The sequence below is a fragment of the Phocoena phocoena genome, chromosome 19, assembly GCF_963924675.1.
Source record: "Phocoena phocoena chromosome 19, mPhoPho1.1, whole genome shotgun sequence".
In the NCBI taxonomy this organism is placed as follows: Eukaryota; Metazoa; Chordata; class Mammalia; order Artiodactyla; family Phocoenidae; genus Phocoena; species Phocoena phocoena.
The window spans coordinates 13,045,228-13,055,729 of NC_089237.1; the positions used below are offsets into that span (position 1 = coordinate 13,045,228).

Here is a 10,502-nt window from a genome sequence, read left to right on the forward strand (position 1 = left end):
ATACAGATGTTTTAAATGCTAAATCTGAATATGGTTATGAAAAGCTCACAGATATAAGCACTGAAAATACAGTTCTGTCAAGTTCTTTACTCTGAGGATCTGATTCAACAGTGGTATCCCTTCCTGCATTTATGTTATCCACATAAATAGTTCCCTAATTTACTTACATATTTACTTTACTTTGGAATTATTTTTTAAAGGAAAGAATATTTTTACTGTTTTCAAGATCTACAATACAAAATATAATGTGAATTTCTGCCAAAGATGAGCCTTGATTAATCTCTGTTCGCACTCTTGCTGGTGCTTTAACGTTGATTTGGGCAGAGACCCTTATAGGCTGCCCAAGAGAAGAGGCGGTGGTGGTGTGGGAAATGGAGACCCAGGATGGGGAGAGGAGGGAGGGAGGGATGGAGGGGAGCGGAGCGGGGAGGAGGAGGACGGAAGAGAGAGGGACGGAGTTGAAAGGAGAGGAGAGGAGGGGACAGGAGACGACCGCAGAGTCGGGGAGACAGAGAGTCAGGGAGGGGTACTAGAGCTGAGGGGCGGGGAGGGGCGAGGAGGGACGGGGCGCCACCCCCATCCCCACCTCCCACCCCCGCCAGCCCAGCACCTACCACTTGGACGGGGGCGCGGGCCTGGCCGAGGGCGGCGGCAGCCGTGTACCCGCTGGCCTGCATGGCGCGCGCTCCTCGGGCCGCCCCGCCCACTTCGGCCTACGGCGCGTGCGCGGGCGGCTCGCCGGGAGGCGGGGCCGAGGCTGGGCGCCTCCGATTGGCGCAGAGGGACGTCGATCCAGCGGGGACCTGCAGGCAGTGGAGAAGCGCGGCCTAGAGCGGCGGAAAGACAGTCTAGCCACAGCCACAGGCACAGCCCCCCCACCCTTCACCCCGCCACAGCCACGCGCACACGCACACGCACACGCCCTCCCCCCACCCCCGCCCTGAGGGAGCTCATCTGATCTGCTCAGAGGTCCGCAGTGAAGCAAGTGTTACAGGAGTACCTGGGTTGTGCAGAAGGTGGGGTTTGTGGGAAGACGCTGCGCTGTCCCGGTGGCTACGCCTTCCCACGTGTGTCCCTTCTCTGACCAGGAAAGGTTCTGTGTGAAGAGCAGGTGATGGTCCCCTGCACTGGCGACGGGACGCCTGAGCGGCCCCCTGTGGAGCACCGGGCCCCGGGGCCCGCGCCGCCCGGGGTCCGAGGGGACCGCCTGTCACGCGGGTGCCCCGACCCATCTGGGTCAGTGAGCACGTCATAGCCTTTACCGCCCCAAACTAATGTTAAATGCAAATCATTCTGCAAAGTAGCAATTATGATAAAGCCGAACTTCTGTTTCATGTCTTGTAAGCATCACTTCAAATGTCATTTTTCCTTAAACTGCATCAATATTTTCAAAGCCTGTTGCACAGATTGAAACGCTTAGATCAGATGAGTAAAAATGCATCCTATCTACAAAGGATAAGGCACAAAAACAATCTGAGAATTTGTTTCCAAGGACTTGATGTGCTCCAGGGGTTGGTGTATTAGGAATAGTTTCATTTTAAGGGACTAGGTAAAAAGTCGCTTGATAGCTTCCAGAATGTGCTGTGGGCTTTGGAGCTGGACTGCCTCAGTAATCAGTGGGAGGAAGAGATAAGGGGTCCCCACGGCGTCTGGCACCTCCACAGCACATGCTATCGGAATTGGGCTTGGCTACTCCTGTCTTGCTTCCTGTACATCTCCTGCTGCCAGAAGTTTGCTTTTCACTGCCTTCCCCCTAATAGAAATTTGGCTAGAGTCTGCTTTTTGCAAACATTCAGAGTGCCAAGAGGCACTTCAGAAGTGCAGGGTTTGCTGAGATTCTTCTCTTCATGGTAGGAACATTCTCAACAGAGGGACCAGACTATGGGGCCTGACACCACCACTCCAGAGGGACACAGACATAGGGAGGATGTGGGGTAGGATGAGGAGGTGACAAAGTCGTGGGCCCCTGGAGAGGAAGTGATGCAGGTCTCCCACAGCTCTTGGCTCACCCAGTGACTGACATTTTTCTTTATTTTTAAATGTTTCTGCAGACTGTTGGCGAATCCTGGTTGTATTCAGAAAGCTCAGTGCCAACTGCCAGGGCCTCCAAATTTTAAAATGCCAACAGCCCTCTTACAATGTGGGTATAGGAAGCAAAGATGGGCATAGGTCTGGACTCGGCCACACTGGGCCCAAAGTCAGAATGAGTCTGCCCTGGGTGCACCCGTGAAGGGTGAGGTCAAGCTTGAATGCCAGCAGCTGGACGTTCCCCTACAGCCCACACTGCAAGACCTCCAAGCAAGTGTCCCGTCCAAGTTTCCTGATGGGATGAACCCCAACACAGCTGCAGCTGGACCTCCACTGGGCAGTGATGCTGCTGGGAGGTCAGGAGCCACCCAGCACCATGGACGACAGTGCACTTGGACTGTCGGAGATGGGCTGCCTGTGGCGGCTGTAGTGCCCTGATAGTAAATCCATTCACGAGGGAGCAACCAGCTGTGTGACTGTGTGATGTGCACCAGTGTCCTCTTTTCTACGTTCTCATTTTTGTAAAGGCTAGTTGAGACTCACTGTGTTGCGAAGAAGCTGGAGCCGGGCTTCTTACCAGCCTTGGGAAGTAATGAGGTTCCCATCACAGGAAGCATTCAGTTAACAGCTGGGCAAACGTTTGGTGTGGATTTGATGGGACCATTCAAGTATCACATAGAATGTTTGTCCTGGCCTGGGTGCCGACCCCCTTGGCCCAGAAAGCAGAGACTGAGTCGGGGTCTTTGCAGTGAGGGTTTTTGTTCCCAGGAAGCTGGGGCAGGGGGGTGAGGTGGGGGGGTGGTGAGGTGGGGGTGGTGAGGTGGGGGGGGTGAGGTGGGGGGGGTGAGGTAGGGGAGGAGCGAGTCTGGGACCAGCATGATGCCTTGTGGGGGCCTCCATCATGGGCAATTGGAGCTGAACCCTTGGACCTTCCCAGAGCCCTGGAGAGTTGTCCACCTGAGTGTGAGGGACAGAAGCCTTACCTCCCCTGCACTTCAGGGTGGTGACTTCAGGATCCCACAGGTGGCCCCCAGCACGGGGGCGCACAGCACATTGCAGGCCAGGTGTGCAGCGGCCCTGGCTCGACTCAGAGTCAGGACCAAGAGGGTGGGAAGGGCTGATCAAAGGGCCAGAGGAGCCTGATGTGTGATCAGGAAAGCAAATGGAAACTCAAAATAGCATCACCTCCAACCACCACATTGTACAGTTAGCACACGTGGATCATTCTGAAGTGATTTAAGCAACTGCTCTTCAAATTCGGGATGACTCACAGGTGGGTGTCAGGTGCCTATGGGAGCTGCGTGCATAGCACAGGGTGTTAGCGCCTGAACCCCTGTCTGTGAATCGGACAGTGTCTGGTGAAAGGCCAGGAGAGGCCAGTCAGACATCTTCCTCCAAGATATTAACAGGAAGATGTCATCTGTGGGAGAAAGGGCTTGGATAAATTCACATCTGATAGAACTTGGAGGAGGAGTGGGGACACCAGGTTTTAGGGGCCACCAGCCTGTGCTGCTGGTGTCACTGTCACAGCCGGGGCCACTGGGGCCTGGCCAGATGGTTAGTGAGGAAGCTGCCTCAGGCTGCCTTAGAAGCGGGGTGCATCATGGGGCGGGGTCCAGCACTGGCTTTCCCCTCTTATGGGGCACAGTGAGAGTCTGGAAGATGCAAGGAGGGAAACGCCAGCCATCCCTCCCCATGAGGAGCCATCCACTCCCTCAGCCCGTGCCGGGCCTTCTGCCTCCTAGGACTGACCCACACAGAGATGCTGCCCATTCACAGGTCACCAGGCCCAAGAGGCAGACTGGATCCTGACCCACTGATGAGGGAACAGCATCCAGCAGCCACCAAGGAATCAGTGGCCTGTATGTGAATTGTGGACAGCCATTGCCTGGCCCTCAGCACTGCCTCCCTGACCCTGAGACCTGAGGCTGGATCTCAAAGCTTCCTTAACTGGACTTTGTCGCGAGACACCCCTGCGTGGGTCTCCCATGCTCTTCCACACTCAGCTGGGCACCCTGTTACCTGGGCTGTTTTGTGAGCAGCCTTGAGGAATGAGGTCATGGTGCCCTCCAGGAGGAAGGGCGGACGTGCAGCATCTGTCTGGGCCCTGTCGTGTCACCCCCGGGGAATGGGGACTCTGGGAACCCATGCACACACGCTGATCCTGACTTCTACTGAGCTATAAACTGCTTCACTCTACCCCAGGAGCCTGTGTTTTCGGTCAGCACCTGGAGAATGTGGCCGGCCAGCCATCCTGTTAGCTTGAAATGAAGGGAAACCTCTGACCCCTTCATGGTTCTGGGCAGCGTCCTGCCCTCACAACCCCCCCTCCCCTCCAAGGACCTGGCCCTGGACCCACCAGCTTGAGGAGTCGCAGGCTATGAAAGGCAGTGAGGAAAATCAATGCATAAAGCCCCAGCATGAGGGGGCGAGTACAAACACTGACACACTTTTATCTTTTCACATTCTACGGCCTTCCCCATGGCTCACTTCCTCAGAGACCCCACTGCCCCGCTGGCCCCATCTGCACGGGATCCTCCCGCTAAGTGCTCACGGCACTGTCTCCCCCTAAGTTGTCGCCTCAGTGGGGGCAGGGACAGTCTTTTTGTCCACTGCCAACTAACTCCCTGTGGCTGGCAGAGTCCAGAGGCCACGTGAGCCGGCTGCCGATGCAGGGCCAGGACGCGGAGGCTGAGAAGTGAGGGAGCTGGTTCCCAAGAGGGCCCAAGAGGGCCCAAGGGGGGCCTGAGGGAGGCCCTGGCTGGCTCTGCACACCTGCATCCAGGGCACGTCGGCCCTCAGCCCAGTGGGGAAGCAGAGTGCCCATCCCAGGCGGAGCGCACAGCCCTGCGCCCCTCTCACCAGAATCCCTGAAATCCCCGTGTTGCTTCGCTCACTCTGGGAAGGTAGGTCCGTGAAGACACTGCTCAGCTGTTCACAGGAGCCTCTGACCCAGAATAGCACAGAGGAGGGTACATGCTCAGGAAAGAAGGAAGGAAGGAAAGAATGAATGAATGCGTGCGGGACAGTCTACCAGTAATGAAATCTAGAACAGGAGACGGTGTCTACACTGGATCTAGTTAGAGTCCTAATAATGTTATCAAATAACTCAAAATTTCACATGGTCAGTGTAGAAATTGCCAAACACCAGGTGTATTCTGTCTGGATAAACGGCCGGTTATTTTGATCAGGATGGACAGTAAAGTCAGGCGATAATTCAGGCTCTCCCGGAATTCACGTGGTGCAGTTCCAAGTCTGTGGACGCGGCTGCAACCCCCCCCCGCCCCACCACCCAGCCACATCCAGCTTCTCAGGAGTCCCACAGTGTCTGGATTCCAGCTCCTCTTAGAACTGGACTATATGACAACTCTGGGGTCATGCGGTCCCCTCCTGGGACCCACGTTGGCAGCTGGGTAGGGGCTCTTCTCTCACATCCCTGCCTTGGTTCCACTGCCCAGGACAAGTGAGCGGAACATCATCAAAGCCACAGTTTGTGTGGACCCCCTCCCCGAGCTGAGCCCTCTTACTGGTCACCGATGTTCGTGACTCTTTCGTCTTTCCCGAGCGGGGAGATCTCTCTGTAAGGGGACTTGGCATCGCTTTGGTACATACTGCAAAGTTTTAAAAATCTGTTAAAATGGACGAAGCCCTAAGCAAATAGGAGCGGGTTTAATTTTTTTTAAACAAACAAACACTCAAATGCAAGAGTATTTTAGGGCAAATCTTGTCTTTTGAGGACACGTCTGGCATTTTTACACTGCCCATTGTGCTTGTTGGCATGACTGTTGAGCTTCCTGAACTAACGATACAGAAAAACAAGAAATAATAACCAGCAACACTGAGTATTGCCAGACTTGGGAGGAAAGGAGAATTGGCCCTGAAACACTGGCTCTGGCCAGTCTGTCCCAGTCTAACAATTGGTGCTCCAACCAGTGATTCAACAAATCGCAAGTTTGCAACCAGCCCACTGAGGGAGCTCCGTCTGTCCTCTGCTTGCCCACCGCAGATTGGCTGAAAGACAGTTTCTCCTGAGAAGATCCACGAATGTGCAGAGATCTGTTAAATGGGGTTAGAGGCACTGCTGATAAACTCTGTGCTGGTGGCAGGAAACCTGAGTTTCAGGTTTCCTGGCACTGGGGTCCGGCTGTAGGCTGTTGGCTGGGCTGGTGAGACTCAGTGATTTGCAGAGGGCCAAGTGAAGGAAGTTGCATGGGGTCTTTATGGAGCTGTGCAGGGCCCAAACCACAAAGCCTTGAACAGGTGAAGGGTTTTTGGCCTCACCTCTCAGCCAGTGGGCCCTTCACTCCCCCTGGAGCCGAGGGAGGCACTGGCAACTACTGCAGTGCCTCTGAGATGCCTTTAGCTGCCCCCTGGTGAGCTGGGAGCTGCCCGGCTTCTGCGTGGCTTTCTAGGTCCTGCCTCAGACCTACCACCCTGGAGTAGCCTGGAGTAGCCTGGCTGTGGAGAAAGGCCTTCTCTGACCGCTGGGCACCCATGTATCATCTTGCCCCAGGGCAGCGGCAGATAGTTCCTGGCCCACATGGAGTGCTGTGGGGACACCAGGGTGTAATGCAGATCCCAGGGCATCACAGCCTCCCTTCAGCTTCATGTCCTCAACTTCAAAACAGACTAATAATGGCTGCATGCTTGAGTGGTGTGAAGACCCTGAGGGAGGGGCTGGGGTGGGGAGACTGTGAGGGAGCTGCCGGGGCAGCTGGGGGAGAAAAGCTGCCTGCGTGGAGTCCACGTGGGGCGCTTGCTGGAGCCATCACAGGGAAGGGCCAGCTGGACGGAGCGGGTCTGAGCCGGGACAGACAAAGTGACAAGGGGAAAGGTCCAGATGGGATCTGGTCCATGAAGCCTCGAGGAACATTCTCACAAAGCCCAAATCTGGCTTTCAGATTTGGTGCTGACCTCGCTCTGTGCCATTGCCCAACACGTGCATTTGGAGAGCGTGTGAATCAGTACTCCTGGCTGAACTGGTTTAAACTGGCTCTGAAAACATGGGGTTGGCTGGTTGTCAGTGTCCTGGTAAGAGCAGTGTCAGGCGCAGCTGAGTCCGGGCCCTGCCAGTCCTGTCAGTGGATGTAGCCCCTCTCTGCTCGTGGGTCCCACTGTCCCCTGGACGCCTGAGTGGCTAAGAGTGGCAGAGCTTCCTGCCAGCGTGGCATCCACGTCAGAGGCCTCCTCCCTCCAGTGTCAGCAGAACCGACCTTGACCAACTCATTCCAGTTTGCCTGCAACCTTTCTGGTTTTAGCTCTGAGAATCCCACATCCCAGAAACCCGTCAGTCCCAGAAAATCAGGACTGTTGGTCACCAAGCACCAGCAAGGACCAGTGGCCGACAGGGCCTGGGCACGGCCAGGGCTCAGGGGACGTGAAGCTGTTTGACGGTGTCACGGAGAGGTAGGGGCACCTAGTCCCAGGCAGACAGGACTAAGCCTGCCCAAATCCCCAGCAGGTGGGGACAAAGATGCTCTCATGCCCCAGGCTGTGGGTCCTGGTCACCCCTCCCCAGTCGGCTCACCCTGGGAGAGTTTCCTGGCCCAGAATGTTTCAGGGTGACTCTGGGACGTAACAAGGCTCGGACTCCTGACCTTCTGTGGCCATCACCCCCCCGCAGGGCCAGCCCTGCCTGTCGACGTCCCAAATGGTCTGCATTACCAGCCACACCGTCAGGGACAGATGTGATGTCCACCCTGAGGGACCACAGCCTGGGCTCCGTGGGCCATGTCCAGCATGAGGAACCCCCGAGTCCAGGCTCAGGGACTCCCCCATGGCCCCTCCATCTCCACTCTGGTGAGGATACCCCGAAATGTCACCCGGTTGCCATTTCCTGTGGGATTCCTCCTCTGCATTACCTCTGTTTCTACCAGGAAAGTGCAAGAACATCTTCAACAGCAGTGGTGGTTGTTTCCCAGACTCAGCTCTGCCCTCCTCTCTGTCTGGCCACTGCCTGGCCCAGGTCCTGCCCCATGACCGTGCACACATGTCCTGGCTGTCAGGGTCCGGGCCACATGTGACCATGAGGTGAGGCCAGTGGTTGGGTCCAGAGGACCCCTTGGAGCTACCTGGGGAACCAGCTTCCCCATGACTAGCAGAGCCTGCTTCCTGACTGGAAAGGGAGGGGATGGTGAAGGCATAAACCCGTGGGCTGCCTGGTGAGAAGGGTGGCACCGAGTTACCTGTCACCCTTACTGGATTATCCCTTGGCTTCTTGTCCGCCCTAATTTGGAGAAACGTTACTAAAAGCAGCAGAGTGCCGTGTCGGCCAGGGTAGGGTCACCATGAGGCCCCAGGCCAGGCCTCTCTCAGATTCCCCTCCTCTCCCAGTGATGGCTGTTTCACCCCGTGGACACTCCGAGCCCAGGCATTGCATCCGGTTGACCACACTGGCCACTCCTGGTCCCAGGTCTGGAGGGCATGGGGGACATGGAGAGCCCGCACTGACCAGGCCTGACCCACCCCACTCACCTCATTCCCTCTGCTCACGTATCTAAGGTCGTGTTTTGTCTTGGCGCCCTGCAGGGACTTACGGGGACCTCACTGAGACAGGCCATAGATAAAGGCCTCCGAGACAGTGAAGAAAAGCAAATTTTAGTCTTTTTGGGAATGGGGTGGGGTTAGATTAGATTGGCTCAGCTCAGATTTAAAATGACAAGAAATGGTAACCCAGGACCTAGGAGTGTGGGCAGCACAGATGGCGCTCTGTGGCTGAGGGCCATCTGAGGGGAGACACAGTTATTTTTGCTTTTTGAGGTTTAGTTCTTCCTGCTTGGACATTTTGGGAAGTACAGGAAACACGTGGCATTTAACTAAGGGAAAGTGCCTCCAAAACCTTCCTCTTCTGTAGGGAGTATGCCCGGCGGGGACAAGGCACTTTACATGTGGGCACCGGAGAGTAAGGGCCCAGATGGGACTTGGAAGGGGCATCACTGCTTTGTTAGAAAGCTCGATGATCCTTTCTAACCTTACCTTTCTCAGGAGGAAAAATCCTCACAGTTTGCCTAAAATAGTGATTTTTCAGGAAATGATTAAAGCTGCTTATGATACACAGAAATCACCCTTGCAAGCAGAAGAATGGAAAGAACAAAACAAAACAAGACACAAGACAGCCTGGAAGTGTGTCAACAAGAACAGCTCTGCACACCAGCCTGATCCTGGGGGTGCAGTTCCTGGGGTCACCCCAAGGGGCCGCCATCGTCAGTCCCATGACGTGGGCAGGGGTACAGGGTCACGGACCCCACGGTGGAGCTGGGGACCAGGGACCAGGCTCTCAGCAACAGGCCCTCAGTGCTGAGTACTGGTGATGGGGTCTGGCCCTGAGACCCTCAGACAGCCAGAGAAGGCCCTTCTGGAAGGTGCTGCCTTTCCCTCCCCCACAGCTAGTGTGGGTGCCTGCAGGAGCCTTGGGGCATCGACCATGACTTGAGGCCAAGGCCAGGGCCAGGACCCGTCCCTCCTCCCACCTCACGGCCCTCGCTCACAGGCACACAAGCCATGCCAGTTAGTCCAGTGGCTTCTCGCCTCTCTTCTGAGGCAGGGAAGGAGGTATTGGAGGCTGGAGTTGGCCTCCCAAGCTGGGCTACGTGAAGGGTGTGGCTGGAGTTCATGCCCTCGGGAAGACAGTGCAGAGGACGAGGGAGATGGGCGACGCCCAGAACATGGCCCCACGTGGCCGGAGCGACGGGCTGAGTAGCAGACACCCAACGGCCATGGGATGCTGTGCAGGACACCTTTCCCCCAGGATGTGGTTGAGACTGGTCACGCCGGGCCTTTCAAGTACACATCTGCTGAGGTCAGAACCTGTCGCTGGTTCAAAGTCCTGTTGAGCACCTACTGTGTGCAGGGTTGAGCAAGACATGGGCATCTCAGGGAGCTGGACCTGGGGGCTCTCACCTGCCCACCTGGTAGCACCGCCCTGACCACCACCCTGAGGATGGCAGTCTGGCTCCTTCCTGGGGAGGGCCCAGTCTAGACCTTCGCTGGGTGAGGGGTGGGCAGGAGGGCCTGGGCTCGGCGGGCCAGCACCCCAGGAGCCATGTTGCATCCCTGCCTATGGCTGCAGCCTCGGGGGGCCTGAGACCCTAGAAAGAGTCGGGGGGACCGCGGGGTGGGCGGGCTGGGCAGTCGCCAGGAAAGGAGACTGTGGACATTCAGAGGCTGGTCACCCAGGGAGATGGCAGCCGCTCTGCCCGCCCTCAGCCGGACTTGAAAGAAGTGAGAACAGACAGAATTCAAAGACGCCAACAAAAGGGCTTCCTGTTGACACCAACAGGCTTAAGTCTTTTCTCCTTGCACCCTAATGCCGGCGCCCCGGCTGGTGCTGCGTCCCCCCGGGCGACACCACGACCACGAGAAGGAAAGTCATGCCACCAGCCCCCAGTTAGGCAATTTGTTCTCTAAAATTGGCCTTGAAATCCAGAACCTGTCCCACAGGCAGCCACGTGGGCCTCATGGTCCATATAGCGCCC

The 10,502-nt window shown here is 56.5% G+C and overlaps 1 protein-coding gene across 1 annotated transcript in view; it reads right to left on the reverse strand.

The window, feature by feature from the left end:
• B3GNTL1 (UDP-GlcNAc:betaGal beta-1,3-N-acetylglucosaminyltransferase like 1) overlaps positions 1-3,715 on the reverse strand; it is a 109,512-nt gene extending 105,797 nt beyond the window's left edge. Inside the window, exons 1-2 of the mRNA XM_065897474.1 lie at positions 3,707-3,715; positions 657-713 (exon numbers count right to left, since the gene is read on the reverse strand). Coding sequence (XP_065753546.1) covers positions 657-713; positions 3,707-3,715 — 66 coding nt within the window. The remainder of the gene's footprint in view (positions 1-656; positions 714-3,706) is intronic.
• Positions 3,716-10,502: the final 6,787 nt, after the last annotated feature.